Here is a 16,930-nt window from a genome sequence, read left to right as displayed (position 1 = left end):
CGTCGTCTTGATGATGTGGTGAATTTTTTTACATGTAAAATCATCAGAAGTGGTGTGTTCCCGCCGTTCCCGCGTATCTAATAAAATGGCGGTCTGCGTGACCTCACCAAAGTATACAGCCTTGCGTGTTTTGGTCCTAGGTTTCATTGACAGTCGCGATTTTGAATAGACTGTTATGATCAGAGCGAGAAAACCGAAGACTAGTTATTATAACTTGCCTTGGGGTACTTGTCAAAGTATTTGCTTCTCTATCAACGTGGTACGTTAAGAGCGAGAGGACAGAAGACCAGTTTATTTTAACTTGCCTTGGGGTACTTGTCAAAATATCTTCTTCTCTTTCATCATAACACTCTATAGAAAAAGCTCTAACTTCATTTGACAGCTTCGAAAATTTCATCATGAAAAATAGGACCAATACACGTTTTCAATGCCTCGTTTGTTTTGAACATTAACACTTCGTACTTACAGTTAGTTCAACAAACCTATTCAACAATGTATACAATAATCAGATCTGATATCCGTAATTGAGTTGTGTTTGAATATTTGTCGGCCATCTGGTTTTCACATGGTTCACAAATAATGACAGTTATGACAGCTCTAATAACCAAAATAAAGCCAATTCTGTCAATCAATATTTACACATCCTTTGGTTCCAAACCTTCTATACACACATTTTGTTTCATTAAAAACTGTTTGAAAAGAAAGTCCATCAAACATGCCGCTTCCACCAGCCCTTCTTCAAAAGCTTGCGAAACGAGGATTGGTGCAGAAAGGAAAAAGTATAGCTCAACAACGTCCAACAAAGTTTTCATTCGGATTGCTAATTTCCGTGTTCACTTTCAGCGAAACAGACGACCAATGCTAGTCATCAAAGCGAGGAAATTATCGCCGAAGACTATGACGAAGAGCCTTATCCCTACGATTATGAGCCGGTCAAAAAGCCAATGGAAAGTTATTGGAGCGAACGATTAAAACGGCGAATTGTTGATGGTAGCTCGGCTGGTTATAAGAATTGTCCTAACAAGTACAACATCTTTCATAAGTGCACATTATACTGTGTTAGTACGTACGGTGACGGAATTGAACCGGATCGTGAATATTTGCGTAGGAAGCGGAAGTTGCTGCAAAAGTATCCGCTACCCAAAGAATGGAAAGAAGTTTTCGACAGCGGCTTGTAAGTGACATTGTATAACGAAGGGAGTGAAGAGAACTCATGAAAAACTCTTTTCAGCGGAGTACATTATTACTGGCACACAAAAACCGACACAGTTTCGTGGCTACCACCCAGTCACCCCAAAGCAACGCCATCAAAAAGTGCGGCTTTCCTCCGCAAAGAACTGGAGGCCTCATTATTACCCGAAACCGAAGAACCGACAGAAGACATTGATGCCATAATTTCTGGTGAAAACGAAAAAGAGAGCGTAATGCTCACCTCTCCGTCAGTAGAAGCAGCAAAATTGGTCGAGCCACTTCCGATGAAGCCGCCTGCAGTGGTAAAGAAACCCAAGGGACGTGATCTGGACAAAGTAATTCGTTCACGTAGCGAACGTCGTCAACGATCCGAATTGATACGTGAATCCGGTTCTTTGGATCCGATGGATCCAGCTGCGTATTCAGATATACCGAGAGGCAATTGGTCAGCGGGGTTGCAGCAGGAGAACAAAAAAACAGGAGCCGATACGACAGCATCGGGAGCACTGTATCAAATGCGGCCGTATCCCAGTCCCTCTGCTGTTTTGCAGGCTAATAAAGCCAGTAAGAAAGAAGGCAATGAGAGTAACAGTGATGAAGAAGATGATTAGGCCCACTGGGTACAATGAATCGAAATAAAGAATTTGATGCTCCCGGAATCAAGAAAAGAATGTTTGGACTGCTGGCAATGGCAAGCAACATTTTATTTGACAAACCCGACAAAAACTAAATTTTTACAGGAGTTCGTGACCGAACACTGCTGATCTTCATGGCGTATTGTGTCTGACCCTGTTCGTCATTATCGTCATCCAGCAATCCCGCAGATTGCTCCGTGTCAAAACTTTGCTGAGCGTTCAACATTCGCAAACTTTCGCTCCTAAATTGATATAAAAATAGCGCCAACAGAATTGTTGCCACACCTTCTCCGGCAATAGTAAAATTGACAAACGTTTCATACTTCCACGGTGGCTCTGTACGATAATGGCCGAGAGTCAGTAGCGACCCTAAGATGTAGCCAATCATTTTCTTGCAACCGTTGACCGTATTCTTGTACTTTCTTTCATTAATTCCACCAACCAAACGTTCCATAACGTATAGACCGGACAATGTTATCGGAAAATTGGCGAAAAAAGTGATTTCCATTTCACTAATCAGATACTTCTGATAGAGCCATTTAGGTTCGAAATAGGCAACTGGTCGACAAATATTGTCCACATAATGAATGGTGTGTATAACGTAACTTACAACATAAATAAGAACGACTCTACCCCCAACTGTCTTGCTTAGATTGCCGAACTTAAGGACCGAACTATTTTTCGAGATTAAAACCAATGAAAATCTTGTCAGTGTTATGATTCCTAGCAAAGCCGTAACGATGGCAAACACTTTTCTGATTGGAGGTAAGTACTCCAGTTCTTCGTTAGCGACGAATAGCCGACCGAGTGAAGATATATTATACTGAGCCATCCTTAATGACTGCGATGTTTTTACAACCAACAATTGTTTATTTAGTCGAATCGACCACCTTTAAGTATGCTCGCGGGATGAAATGTTGAATGAAACTGTTCGGTTTATTTTGTTTTCGTTCAATGAATGGTTACGATCCTAACGTTTGGTACAAAGGTCAAATTTCACATGAGTTAGATAGCATTCATTCATTCATAAACTTCTTTTATTTTGCTTTGATTGGCGGTACTGATTTGACAATTTTGTCAGTAAAATTGCGAAAGATTTTTGAATGTGATCAGAATGCGGCTATATCATCTGTTGCGAACGACAGCAACAACAAAAATAAGCTAAGAACAACGGGAAACGTATATTCTGCCGAAACACCGTATCGCATTTGTGTCTTTGCTTTTAAAGAGCTTTCGAGAGCTTTAAGCTTCTTTTGTATTCCATTTTCCAATTGTTATCGAAAGCTTTCCAAAGCACACGAACAATGTGGTACGGTGTTTGGCTTAACATTAGTACGGAGAGTGGTCGTATTATACAAGTGGGACAAGTAAATAAATGTTGAGATGTTGACACTGTTGAAAATGGTTGCTTTCATCAAAAGAACTTAGAGATTCGATGATTTCGTTGGTGCTACACTTGCCGGATAAAGAAATTTTGTGAAAAAGTTAGTAATAATTGTGATATACGTGACCCCATGCCCAATGAAGAACGATAGAACTTTAGGCAAAAGCTAAGATTGATGACGCATGGTTTCTGTATAGGTTCTGGTATAGGTTTCTCCGACAATTTTGTTGTTCATTTTCGTTTCTTGACTTGGCTGTACGTTTACAGTGGTTCATTGATGACACCCACTATTTCAGTGCTGCTAGCAAATTTAAATCAATTATAACTCGATAAATGTGGGTTTTCGTGAGTCAAATGTTTGTTCTAGAACTTCACAGAGGCTGTAATTCTCGAGTTATTTAGGATTTCATTTTGATGACAGCACTGAAAAAGCTTTACATAATTTAAGCATGACCCCTAACCACAGGCGGAATATTTCGATTTAAGGTAACGATCGAAATGGAAAGAAAATTTCTGATTCTTAGGGTCACTATTTCATCTAGTTGATTGTCTCTGTATTCGGGGTAGTTGTCAATGGAAACGAATACGTGAATCTCTTGGAAAGTGGAAACAGCTTCCGCCGGTAAGAAAAGAGTTCCACAACTGTCTTACCGTCTTTATTGTTGCGAACAATAAACTATTTTTTGGTTGTACAAAAATTTTCCAATCAAAATTTTATCTTATTTCTTGCGTCGAGTTCCTTTCTTCCCTTTTTTCGTCAATGTTTCATCGTCATACGTAGCCGCATTACTTTTACCTGTTCGACCCCATTCCTGATGCAACTTATTCAGCATGTCTTGCGTTATCAGCCCCTTCTTCAGAATTTCTTGGGTGAAACGACCACCGCCGCGCTGCACGGACTGTATCGTGTCTGAAGGAAAGTAAAAAAAATCGGTGAAACAAATTCAGAATTCCGAGTCTTGCGACTACGCACCTAAGTAATTTGTGTGCGACGCCGTATTTTCAGAGTTTTTCCGTTGGAAGCCAGAATTTTTGCTAATTGGTACAGGTGAATAAACGTCTTTAGTGGTTGTTGCTGAATTTTCAGTGCCAGACTTTCTGCTACTGGTTACAGATGAATTAACATCTTTAGTATCCGCAGCTGCATTTTCAGCGTTTTTCAGCAATTTGGTTATCTGGAACACACCCTGCTGGATTAGGTCATCGATATCCTTCTGTGTTTCTCTGATGAGAGCTGCGTTCGGAAATAGATCCGGGAACCGATAGCTGCAATTCATAGATCGTTAATAACACCGAGTGCAGAAATGAATGCGTTAAACGCACCTCAACCACAAATACAAGTCCATGACATCGAACACAGTTTCCAGTTGTACCAACTCCAGAATTGTGTTCGGTAAACTAAACGGCCAGCCGCAATTCGAAACGACAAAGTCAAATGTGATCGGTTCATTTTTGCTGAATTGACGGGCAAATTTCAAAAACATCGCACACACAAACGGCATCTTTCGATTGATCGGTGCACAGCAGAATACATAACGTGCCCGCAGTGCTAACGGTACGTGCTGGATCATTTCGGCTAGGAATTTAAAATCGTCGATGTTGCACATGAAGTATAACGAATCGTCGACGGTGCTGAGCGAAACGAAAATGTCCATCAAATTGCTCAGCGTTGAGTCGGGCAGGTGATAGGCATAAAGTTCTATTTGATCGGCGGTGGGATGTAAACCAGCTTGGGTCAGAGGTTCGGGTTGTTGGCTAAGCAAGCCTTTTAACGTTAGAAGATCGTCTGGATGGAAGACGGTCACAAATCCATTTTCCCATTGGGTTCCGAAACGACCGGCTCTTCCTTAACACGTAGAAGAGATTTTTGGAGGAATAAATAAAGTGAAGAAAGTGGAGCAAAGAATTTCGTTTTAACTCACCAGCGATCTGTAAGGCAGAAGATACTGAGATTACGTCGATTTCACGTTCGCCATTCTCGTTGACCGTGGGTTTTTTCAGTGAATAGAAAATGATTCTTCGTATGCTCCTAAAGGCCAAATAAATAACAATTTTAGTATGTCAGTACCTGACGTGCCATATTCAGATACTCACAAATTTAAACCCATTCCTATAGCATCTGTGGCGACCATGACCTTACAGCTGTTCTGCGGATCATTAAATTTGGCAGCTTGAGCTAATTTCGTACCAGGCGGCAATCCTCCATAAATAACAGCCACTTCTTTCCCACTAAAATCGGTAACCGGTCAATTGGAAAATCTTAAAACTGAAACTGTTCCCGAATCTAACGAACCTGGATTCTATCTGTCGCGAAACTGAGTAAATGTCATTTTTACTGAAACACACAACACAATCGCCGGGAACAACGTTATCCAATGACCCCAGCGCGCTGTCTTCAACCGTCAGTTTAGTAAGTCGCTTGTATTCCCGAATCTAAAAGCCAAGACATTCGATTAAAGGAAAATTCTCGGCTGAGTGGATTCAGGTTATTTACCTCAACTGCCTCCCCAGTTGTCTCGCATAAACGTTCCAATAGAGATGCCGCACCGGCTTCACCACAAACATGAACCTCATCAGCAATTAAACCCAAAAATGCCCTTGTCCAGGCCCATCCTCGACCGGGATCCTTTAACAATTGAATTTCATCGATGACAGCCACCTCGTCTAAAAGAACACAAAATCCGCAAATTAATTTGGCAATACATTCGCTGCACTCTAAGGGGTTGTTATTCTGGTGACTCGTGTCTGAGAACACCTCACAAATAAATGTTCGTCAGTCGAAAACAGATCTTTTTGTATCAAACCTATACCTACATGGATTGGTTATTGATGTCATTTCAACTGTGCAGGCTACGTGACTCGACGGTGTGCCATTGGCATTAGCAAATTTTCGTTCCTCTCCGGTAACCAGATCGCATGGTGTCCCCTGAGAAATCGATTTCCTTTTAATGAATTAATGAATTAACGGGACACCGCACACTGTACTTACCAGCGTATTACATTTGTTGAACACTTCAGCAGCTAGCAATTTCAACGGTCCACAATACACTCCACTTTTCGCCTTCATAAAGCTATTCATTGCATGGTACGTTTTACCGGAATTCGTCGGTCCGGCATGGAAAATGATTTTTCGTGCCTTCGCCCGAGCGTGCGGATACCAATTGGCCGGCGTTCTTAAATCAGAGATTTGTTTTAGATCCTCCATGCAGTCTAAGTGTGGAAACATTTTACGAGCAAAACGTAAAAAGTATGGCAATATGTCGTCGGGATGACCGGCGCCCTGTAGAATATCGCTGATGATGATGTGCAAATCGGCCGGTAGATTCTCAGCATCGATACAATAGCGACGAAAGCTGGCGAAAGTTTGTTGCTGAAGGAATGCTAAAAATGGAATCGAAGCGATGACGACTGGAACACTAATTTCTAATAGACAGATGGTATACTAACCGTCCAGTCCGTGTTCTGCACACATCCGCTTTATTTCCGGTTTTTGTGTGAAGGCATTCAGGATCTTTAACAGTTCACCCTTATCCAATTTCCCGGTTAACTCAGCTCCAATGTTTATGTTATCACGGTTCGACTGAACTGGAACCGGTTTGAACAGCGCCGACACTTTAGAGTCATCCTTTTTCCCACGGCACTGATGATATTGTAGAATATTTGTGTAGCGCAGGTTTGATTTGAAAATTTCCGCGTTATGATGCAATAACTTGAATGTTGCACTTTCTGTCAAGAGCGAGAATCTGCTGACAGTCCACAAGGGACTGAACACCGATCGTATCATTGTGGATTACAAAGAAGTGACTGACGAATTTTGTAGAACTTGTGCGCGATAGTGTTCATTTTTGCGAAAACATTATGAACCGAAGGACGTACATAACCTTCAAATTTATGACTGATGGATGCAAGAGCACTGGTCGAATGTCATCGTTGTCATCTGTCATGTTTTCTTATTTCGAACTCAACGCCATCTGTAAATGAATGAAACGAACTAAGATGGAAGAGAGGCCACATTTGAAATGACGGGCCCTTCAGAACAGGAAGTATCAACACCGCCCAGGTACAGATGGTACAGCTACTTCAGGAAACAAGGTACTTTTTTGCAGCTTTTTTTATTTTTCTCAAACTACTCGCAATTTATTTAGTATTTTTTGGCTTTGACGCAGCTCGTTGCTTTAAGCTTTCTCTCCACTCCGCCTCCAATCGCATATAAGTTCCACCCTGTTGATGCGTTTGATACTGCATATTCAGATCACTACCAGTTTTCTTTCCCACCAGCGCTATAACTTGTTTCATTGCTCTCTCTTCGAATTCTCGTTGATTATCTTGATTCGATCTGGCCGATAAATCTCCAGCCCAATGTCGGCCGGAAACTTTAGCTTTTCTGATAGAAGTTAATTGGAACTCTAATTATTGCAAATCGGAGAGAGACTTCAATTTACCGTCGACTTGATCGGCTAACAACTGGCCTGGGACTGCTGTAATCGTCTGATTCGCAACCATCGCTGCTCGTTGAGAACTGTTTACTCATTGGATATTTTTTGTTGTTTTCACTCGTATCCGTCTCACTACTGGAGTCCATGAATGACATTTTCGCTGTAAGTTTTCGTGGATGCTTGTAACGGGTTTCAGCTGAAACAGTTGATTCGTTCAACGAATTGGACGATATTGTGCAGGAAAGGCTCAATATTGAGAAATATTTTACTAAATTTTACTAAACAATTCACCAAATTTAGTGAATTATTTAGCGAAATTTGGTGAAGCTTTAGACAATTTTCAATAGAAGACAGTCCTTACCATCAAAGTTAACGTTAAAATTCGGCAACAATCCTTGCTTCTCTCGAGATGGTGCTACAATACAAAAAGTTTATTTATAAGATCAGAACTCGATTTGAATGACAATCGTACCCAGTGTGATTCCGTTCCACCATGGATCGTTAACACTAGCACCATTTACTCGTGTTGGAGCTGCATCATAAAGACATCCACCAATTTCTGCTAAATGAACCAAACTTAGAATAGCTCGGTCACGATCGGAATCGGTGTGTATGGTGTGCTCACGGTATTGACAACCCTTCAATGATTAATCACAAATTAATAGAATGAGAACCGAAATATTAACCATTTACGGACACCTATTCATCTGATGTCGATAACGGCGATACGAAGTGACTATTTGCACCCGGGTGCCAATAGTCTATGAAATGCTATTTACACCGAGTACAAATACCGCGCGTGCAAATAGTCTATAAAACACTTTTTGAACCCATCAAGCCTTGCTTCTTTTTTTCTTCTTGTAGTTCCAACAATTGAGTGTTTTGTCAGAAGTAACTCGAATCTTTCTTGTATACAAACAGGTCAATTTGTTTCGACAACTGTGTGTTTTAGACTATTTGCACAAAAATGAGTGGCAAGCTCTGAGTAATGGGAACTTGTGTAGCGAATTGAATGTTAAAAGAAATGAAGTAAAAGATTTCGCGTCAATAATAGCACTTCTAGCCGATATTATATGCCTGCCGCCTGTGAAAGGTATAAAATGTAACAAACCATTGGCCCCGGCAAAGTTTCGTATCTAAATGCTTGTTGACCACAACAAGGATAACGACCTGAAGGTCCAGCCATGCGGCCCTCAGTAACTGGACCAAGAAATTGCGGTTGGTCGGGATGATATAAGCACCAATTCATCTATAAAATTCGGAAAAACCATTCAAACAAAGCAAATGGATTAACTTATTTACCGACCTGGTAGACTGGGAAATGGGTTTCACATGTTGAACAAAAGAGGAAGTGACAATTTCCCCACAACCTCCAGTAAACTTTTCTCCATGACTTCAGTTCCTTGTACAAAGCCGATACGTGGCTTGTAATGTTCCATGCCAAATCTCGAGTATGTTGACTGATTGTTTGACCCCATCGATTCAGTCGCAGATTCGTCGGAATGCAATGGATGTACGAGCTCACGGAATGTGTTACATGCTTGAAGCAACTGTGGAACCAGTTAGATGGTAAAACTAAGCGATTTCGAGAAGAGGGACCATAGCACAAAATACTAAAAATTTGAACAAACCGGTTGCATCGGTAAAGATCAGCAGCGCTCGCAAAATGACCGCGTAATACTTCAGACTCTGGTTCACATAGGCTTTGTATTAATTTCGTCCACAGTCGGGGAGTTACTCTTTCCTTTTTATCTTTAACCATTTCCAATTCAGTGTTCGTAAACATTGCAGCCAGTCGGGATATGATGCTATCATTGAGACAAGAGAGATTAGCCGACGCCTTTACAACATCGTTCAGATTGGCATGACAAAACGATAAGCAGTCAACAAGTAGCGGTTCCATCTAAGAAAAGGTTTTACAAAGCTGAACCATTTTGAAAGGAAAAATTTGTAAGAGAAACCTGTAGGAAACTAGCCGATACTAAAATTGGCACTACATTTGTGGGATCCAAGGAGCACCAAGTTTCTTGGGAAGTAGATTCACGTTTCACCCATCGAATTAACCACTCAAATATTTGTAAGTCACAGTGTACCGATATATCCATATCCTCCAAACGCTGACCGGCAGTTACATCTGCAAAGTAGCCCATTTTTGCTACCAACAATTTTTGAGGACATGTGAAGTCACGAGAAACGCCCTTGACTTCATCGCAAACATGGATCACCACTTCTGACCTGGATAGTTGAACATCAATATCAATGAAGAGTTGTATGACCTATGTAGGTTTACAGAAAATCACTCACTCTGCCGCCGTTGAATTTGATGGAAGAACGGACTTTCGTCTTAATTTACTGGTACCACTAGTATCCTTGCTGGTTTTGTTAGTTACAACGGTCTCAGATTGAACTTTCAAATTCGATGCATCGGGTTTGTTTAGCACATTGGTGCCAATATTTATGGTACTCGCCGATGTTTTCGATTTTGCTGGACATGTATGAGTTGCTGTTACGGTGACTGTGCTCGCCGATTGGTTATTCGAATTGCATAGAAAGGGTAAGACAGAATCTAGAATTCCCTCGTCAATAACTTCATCCAATTTTTCACTCAACGATGGATCCAGAGATGGCTTTGTCTCGTCCTTACTTTTCCGACTGGACCGACGCTTATTAGCTAACATTCGATTAGAAAAAACGACCATTCAAGAAATCAAGCAAAGTTTACTGACTCAATACCTTTTTTGTCGCACGATCCTGTAGTCGTCTCTACCTTTTCACCAGGCCCATTCACATTTGGATTGTTCGCCTGGCATTTATCCAAAATGGAATGAATCAATTCATTTTTCGCCAATTGATCGTAGTCGACCTTCTTATCGGTTTTATCAATAGTTTCACTTATAGACTCATTCAACTGGCAACTAATTTTAAGGAAATCCAAAAAATCGTGCATCGATATGCTATCCGACTTGTCGGCTGTTTCGTCAGTTTTGGACATTTTGTGTGATACTAAACATTCACTAATTAGACAACAAATTTTTTAATTTTCAATGACGAATTTTTTCTTTACGATAAACGTCCATATCAAGAAAAGATTGCTTAGGCGAAAAATTTCAGTTCGATAAACATTTTCACGATTTCCATGGAAACAGGATATATTTTCTCGCAGAAAGAGAGAAGTATAGTCGAGTCGTGCTATGTATATATTCATTGTTCGAATACATTTGGAATGAATGAATACGAAACTTGGTAAGTGAACTCAACATATACGTCTAAAGGTGACGTGAAGCAGATGACTTTCTAATATTATGATTATTCTGAACTTTGCTTTGCTTTCACTTTTTTTTAAATATACTATATTCTTATACTAGTTAAGAGAAGCCTGTAAATCAAAATCGGGATTCAATGGGATCCTCCGTTTAAATATGAAATTTTCCATTTGAATTTGATTCTATCACTTCATTTGTTTTAACATTTATTTTACATGGTACATGCGTCGGAAACCGTACTTTTCATGTTTCAAGTACTTCTTTTGATGCTTTTCAGCATGTAATAGTAGATTACATTGGATGCTGCGGAGGTTGTTCATTACATAAGGGATCAATTTTTTGATGCGAGCCGAACTCACAAGTGTGGTTTTAAACAACAAGCTTTGGAAACGGTTATTTTGACAAGTGCAGAGTCACTACTAGTGACTAAAGAATATTTCATTTGATATATTTTTGCTGTTAAGTAATGAAATTCCTGGTATGTAATGAATTTTTGTATGAATTTTCCTTCACCTGTGATGTAATAAAAAAGTTCCCACATGTAACGACCGCTTTCCGCGGGTGGGAAATGTACATGTAACAACAATATTCTGGGTGGATAGGCAATAAAATTCATTCCGTGTTTTTTCAGAAATCGACTTCACCTCGGAAATTTCCGAAGAATTTATAAAAGAAAAATTTAGAATTTGTTAGGAATTATTCGGAATTCGGGGGAGAAAATAGCTCCGCTCGGAGTCGTAAAATGCGATCTTGAGTATATGATGGATAACTTGCCAGGCATCCCATGTAAGCTACTACTTCACCCGCGAATTGTCACTTTGATTGCTCCGCTCGGAGTCGTAAAATGCGATCTTGAGTATATGATGGATAACTTGCCAGGCATCCCATGTAAGCTACTACTTCACCCGCGAATTGTCACTTTGATCTGATTTCAAAACTTTTTTCATGTGTCGGGGCTTTTCTAGGGTTTTCGGTTCCTGACATGAAAAGTTGTCAACAAGCAAAATTGCCTAGAATATACAGTCCACCACAGTGGCGTAAATAACTATTATAATGAAGCGGTGTTTTCTTTTCGTGGAGAAAAACGGGGGGAAAATGGGGAATTCCAACAAGGATCGACGTTTTGAAGCCAGAGCTAAGCAAACGTAACACATTTTGTGTGTGTGTGTGTGTGTGTTGTGATGGATAGTCATATACCTTCAGAAAAGGACATGTTGATGAAGAACGTTATAGAAAACCCTATTGTTAAAATTCGACAGTAACAACATTTCCTTTTTTAGAGGAAAACTTGGTAAAATATCTTTAAAATTAAAAAAAATCTTTTCAACTTCATTTTAATCTAATCTGGTGTCTTGGAAGGAGCAGACTTATTAAATTTTGAAACGTATTTTATTTCGACGAACATTACTTAGTAACATTAGTATATAAATTACACTCTTCAGTGTGTAACAACAGAGTCGCTACCAGCTAATACATATGCGTACACGCAGGCAGAGCCTTTGACACACAAATGTATAAAAATAAGACAACTCGTTTAAGAAAGTCGACGCCCCTTCGGCCGCGTTCGTCTTAAGAACTAATTATTTAACTGTCAAGTTGGTTCAGCCATCCCATTATTTTAGTAAACAAAAGTTATTGAAATCATTCAACGTGAATTTTGTGTTATTAAACGACATTTACAAAGTAAACAAAAGATAAGCGGCTTCCGTAGGGGAATCCACGTATAGTTATTCGACTTGTGATTGGGGAAAAAGCGTATAACATTCGAACAAGCAAAATGATTAACTACTCCGATTACACGTTGAAACAATTCTGTTGTGCCTTTGATCTTAAGACTGGCACCATCATTATTGCAGCGGCACATTTTATCATCTTAAATTCAATATTGTATTCATGGGACCAATATACCGGCGAAAAAATATTCTGGACGATAGTTCAAGCCTTATCAACAGTCGCATTGTTTATTGGAGTCATTAAGGTACATACCGACACTTATAAACAGTGGGGGGCAGTGATCAAAGAGAAATTTTTTCAGAACAATTATTTACTGTACGTGCCGTGGATCGTTGTGGTGTTTCCATCGGCGGCTGCAATTATTGTCTTCCTAGCCTTCTTAGCTTTGGCGTTGTTCGCATTTATCGCCCCATTGAGTAAGTGGTGAAGGTGATGCGAGTGATGCAAATGCACATTAATTTCATTCCGTTTCTTATCCGTAATTTTAGTGGGATTCTTGTACTGTTTCTGGTGTGTATTCTCGGCATTTGATGAGGTCCGAAAAACTGATGAGACCAGATTGTCTTACGATGAGCCGATAGCATGATAGACTTACAGTTAAAATAAAATTACGTTGTGCCAATACCAGCAAAAAAAATAATTGATTAAATAATAATTAAAACATTAAACTAATTAACTTTTTACTGACGACAAGCCCATCAGCATATCACTGGAATTGAATTATCGAACCTTTTCAATCATTAGTTATAACATAAATTTTGTTATAACAACACGACAATAATCAGAATTTATCACTTTTTTACCTCCCAATTCCTTTCACACATAGTGTTTAAGGTATTTAAAACAGGTGAACTAAACCAAATATTGAATGAAATCCAAACACTCACAAGCTGAATTTTGTTGAGCATATTTAAACAGCTGAAAATTTGAATTTTTGGCTGCTCATTTTCACACTTTAAAAAAGTTCAAATGAGCAGTTGAAGCAGTAGACACCCGAAATTTAATTATATTTAAAATTCAGACCTAAAACCGTTCTTTCCATCGAATTTCAAGAATTTTCGAAGGCCTAAAATGTAATAGTTATTCGTTTACCGAGAGAAGAAAATATGAAAATTCAACAATTGTGAAGTTTTGCGGCCTGAGTGAAGTGGAGAGAACACCTCGAATCGCTCGATTTGTAATTTCTCATTTTCTTCCAGAGATGGATACAAAGTTTTTCATATGTGCGAGGTGCTTGGCGAGTTGTGATTAACCGGTTTTCTCCACAAAAAGAAAATATCAACTTGTCACAGAAATTTTCAAAACTAAAGCAAAGGTGACAGTTCTGTTGAGAAAATTTCTATTTTCGCCCCTGTCAAAACCGGGGAGGAGAAAATAGACATTTTCTCTACATGACTGTCATCTGACGGATTGTCAACAAAACATCATTTGTATGCTTGCTAAAAGGACCGAAAGTAAAGCTGTCAATTCGCGGGGCGAAAGCTTTCGCTTTCGCCCCTTTAATTGACATTTCTTTACTTTCGGTCCTCTTAGCAAGCATACAAAACTTAATACGTAATCAATCGATACACAAATAACTATTTAGGGGCCATTCACAAATTACGCACGCTCTTAAGGGGGGAGGGGGGTTTGACAAAAGCGTACGCTTCATACATTTTTGAAATTTTCTCCCTACATTTTCGCGTGCAAGGGGGGAGGGGGGTCTGAAATTTCGAATTTGGTGCGTGCGTAATTTGTGAATGACCCCTTATCAGTAAAGAATAGTCAGTTTCATTCCTTGGGGCGGAAATAGCCAGTTTCGCTCCGTGAATGAGGGATAATCAACTTTTACAACCCTTGGCATATGAAACTCGGAGATGTAGCATGTAAAATATTGTTTATAATACTTATAACCAACGTGAACGTCCCATGTAATGCCATGTTAACCTATCTACCGGTATGTATAAACACACAAGAGGCTATATTATACCAAAAAAGACTGGACTTCTTTGCTATATACGTGCAAAACGCACATGCAGATACTTTGATGCACGTATGTGTAAAAACAAACGAATTGTGCAACAAAATCGTTGAAGAAAGTCAACGACCTTCGTCCCCTTCGTCTTAAGAACAAGTTAACTGTCAGTTCACTCAGTCATATTGAAATCATAATTCCGCGAGAATTTTTTCAAGCAAAAGATAAGCGATTTTCGTAGTGGAATTTAAGTAAAGTTATCCGACTTGTGGTTGACAGAAAAGTGTATAACATTCAAACAAGCAAAATGATTAACTACTCCGATTACACGTTGAAACAATTCTGTTGCGCCTTCGATCTTAAGACTGCCACCGTATTTATTGCTGTGGCACATTTTATCATCTTATATTCAATATTGTATTCATGGCACCAATATACCGGCGAAAAAATATTCTGGACGATAGTTCAAGCCTTATCAACGGTCGCACTGTTCGTTGGAGTCATTAAGGTATATATGCCGACACATATCACCGGTCGTCATCAATAATACCTTTCTTTTCAGAACAATCATTTACTATATGTGCCGTGGATTGTTGTGGTGTTTCCATCAGCGGCTGCAATTATTGTAGGTCTCGCCTCCCTCGGTCTGGTGTTGTTTACATTTATCGCGCCTTTTGGTAAATCATAAGATGCGATCAATTCGAATAAAAACTTATTTTGTTTCGTTTCTTATCCGTAATTTTAGTGGGATTCTTATACTGTTTTTGGTGTGTGTTCTCTGCATTTGATGATGCCAGAAAATCGAACGAAACCAGATTGGCTTATGATGAACCAATTGTGCAATAGATAGTTAACCGAACGTTGTCGAAAGTACCAAAGGCTGCAAACTGTTTTGATCCGTTGTCCTAACAGCATCCAGTCTTGAAAGTACTAACAGATGTTTTCAAATTAATGTTGAAATTTTAAATACAAAATATTATAACTAACTGACGTCAGGCCCAGCATATCACTAGAAATATCAAATCTTTTACTTCAACAAATCGTCAGGGGCGACAGTGTCGAGATTTGTGTGATCGTACACGTTATATGGTCATCTGGAGGAAAACTCGAATGCACTGTGAAATATATATGTCAGGGGCTTATACTAATATAAAATGCAAGCTTGCATTGTCCGACTCCCGAAGAATTTGTGACTAATTTCACCTTGCCTTTGGTTAACCTGTCGAGACGGCAAGCATATTAACAGTTTTCGATCGAAGATTTTCAGAGATTGATTTCAGAAATCTTTTACTTCATTTGTTTTGAACATCCTTTTTTGCTGTAAAGACCTCATTGGTCAGAGCTTGTTGTTTACCATTGCTGTCGTTGTCGATAACAGATGACAGCCGTCTGTAACAGGTTAAGCAGCTTTCTAAATTGTAATCGAATCAGACCGATTTCGTAATTCTTGGCTCAGTTGTGTGTGAGAAAATTGTATTTTCTTGACGACTAGTCGAATGACAATTCTAGTGAAAAAAGTGCAGCACTTTCTCTACTATGGGGAGAAAATCAAACTTTTCTCATTCGAACTGTCACTTTGTTTATGTTTTCAAAAAGATATGGCGAATCGATGTTTTTGTTTCGTGGAGAAAAATGGAAAAACACAACATGCACGCATGAAAAACGTTGAATTCACCTCTGGGAGAAAATAAGAAACATCGATCTTTTTGGAATTTCCAATTTTTTCCCCTAGGTAAACAAATAACTATTGAAACTCCAATTAAAAAAACTCTATTGGCTATGTAGGAGTTTGGTCGATAACTGAAAAGTTTTTTGACTTTTATATAAATGAAGGGCAATGAAGACCTCTTTACAAAAAAGGTTTCATACAACGTCTGAGGGGCTTGCGGCCTTGCATTTACTCAGAGAAATTCTAAAGAAGTCAAAAGTCTCCAAATTTTGATACATTATGTGCCTAGTTTAGGTTTGTTCCAAGGCCATATGAATTGTCAAATTTCATCCACAGAACCATAACCTCAATAATATCTATGTGTAAATAGTGTAGGCGACGTTGCTCGATTTGTATGAAATATCACGTAAGCGACGTTGCTGTGGATGAAATTGTCGTTGTTCGGGTTGTCAAAGTTCGTGTATACAGTTACTTGGTACAAACCTTACAGTGCCGGACTGGCTCCAAAAAGCCCTTCGGGCGTTGTATGAACAAATTTTTCAAAAGGCCCCTCGATGCCCTTTATCCATACAAAAATCAGAAGGCCATTCGGGAATCGCCCGAACGCCCATAGGGCCAGTCCGGCACTGCAAACCTATATGTTTTGTGTATTTTAAACACACAC

General features: G+C 39.4%; 5 protein-coding genes across 7 annotated transcripts; 3 read left to right on the top strand and 2 right to left on the bottom strand.

Annotated features, from left to right (window-relative positions):
* Positions 1-598: 598 nt before the first annotated feature.
* On the top strand, positions 599-1,862 carry LOC119085432 (polyglutamine-binding protein 1). Of its 2 annotated transcripts, none has more exons than XM_037195849.1 (3): positions 599-779; positions 844-1,174; positions 1,232-1,862. In XM_037195849.1, the coding sequence occupies exons 1-3, from the start codon at positions 716-718 to the stop codon at positions 1,800-1,802; spliced, it is 966 nt and encodes a 321-aa protein (XP_037051744.1). In that variant the 5' UTR covers positions 599-715; the 3' UTR covers positions 1,803-1,862. The 2 variants fall into 2 exon arrangements, with proteins under 2 accessions (XP_037051744.1, XP_037051743.1); XM_037195848.1 differs by having other exon boundaries at positions 838-1,174.
* Positions 1,863-3,850: 1,988 nt separating this feature from the next.
* LOC119085391 (ATP-dependent RNA helicase SUV3 homolog, mitochondrial) lies at positions 3,851-7,125 on the bottom strand. The gene is made up of 10 exons (XM_037195787.1): positions 6,658-7,125; positions 6,200-6,591; positions 6,025-6,136; positions 5,705-5,874; positions 5,504-5,643; positions 5,305-5,439; positions 5,133-5,239; positions 4,534-5,056; positions 4,184-4,476; positions 3,851-4,120 (listed from the first exon to the last, which is right to left on the bottom strand). Exons 1-10 carry the CDS (start codon positions 6,992-6,994, stop codon positions 3,930-3,932), a joined length of 2,400 nt encoding a protein of 799 aa, XP_037051682.1. The 5' UTR covers positions 6,995-7,125; the 3' UTR covers positions 3,851-3,929.
* Positions 7,126-7,306: 181 nt separating this feature from the next.
* LOC119085392 (uncharacterized protein KIAA1841) lies at positions 7,307-10,771 on the bottom strand. The gene is made up of 10 exons (XM_037195788.1): positions 10,380-10,771; positions 9,951-10,317; positions 9,608-9,881; positions 9,278-9,549; positions 8,953-9,196; positions 8,758-8,895; positions 8,119-8,284; positions 8,008-8,061; positions 7,653-7,842; positions 7,307-7,594 (listed from the first exon to the last, which is right to left on the bottom strand). The coding sequence occupies exons 1-10, from the start codon at positions 10,636-10,638 to the stop codon at positions 7,348-7,350; spliced, it is 2,211 nt and encodes a 736-aa protein (XP_037051683.1). The 5' UTR covers positions 10,639-10,771; the 3' UTR covers positions 7,307-7,347.
* A 1,687-nt stretch (positions 10,772-12,458) lies between these two features.
* On the top strand, positions 12,459-13,304 carry LOC119085450. The gene is made up of 3 exons (XM_037195871.1): positions 12,459-12,887; positions 12,945-13,059; positions 13,132-13,304. The coding sequence occupies exons 1-3, from the start codon at positions 12,687-12,689 to the stop codon at positions 13,227-13,229; spliced, it is 414 nt and encodes a 137-aa protein (XP_037051766.1). The 5' UTR covers positions 12,459-12,686; the 3' UTR covers positions 13,230-13,304.
* A 1,353-nt stretch (positions 13,305-14,657) lies between these two features.
* LOC119085449 lies at positions 14,658-15,606 on the top strand. Of its 2 annotated transcripts, XR_005089296.1 has the most exons (4): positions 14,661-14,848; positions 14,882-15,105; positions 15,160-15,274; positions 15,343-15,606. XR_005089296.1 is itself a non-coding variant. In XM_037195870.1 (3 exons), exons 1-3 carry the CDS (start codon positions 14,905-14,907, stop codon positions 15,441-15,443), a joined length of 417 nt encoding a protein of 138 aa, XP_037051765.1. In that variant the 5' UTR covers positions 14,658-14,904; the 3' UTR covers positions 15,444-15,606. The 2 variants fall into 2 exon arrangements, 1 of the variants encoding a protein (XP_037051765.1); XM_037195870.1 differs by having other exon boundaries at positions 14,658-15,105.
* The last annotated feature ends 1,324 nt before the right edge of the window (positions 15,607-16,930 follow it).

The sequence above is a fragment of the Bradysia coprophila genome, unplaced genomic scaffold, assembly GCF_014529535.1.
Source record: "Bradysia coprophila strain Holo2 unplaced genomic scaffold, BU_Bcop_v1 contig_94, whole genome shotgun sequence".
NCBI classification, from domain to species: Eukaryota; Metazoa; Arthropoda; class Insecta; order Diptera; family Sciaridae; genus Bradysia; species Bradysia coprophila.
The sequence above is the reverse complement of the archived record's forward strand: the minus strand, read 5'-3'. Positions and strand labels throughout refer to the sequence as shown.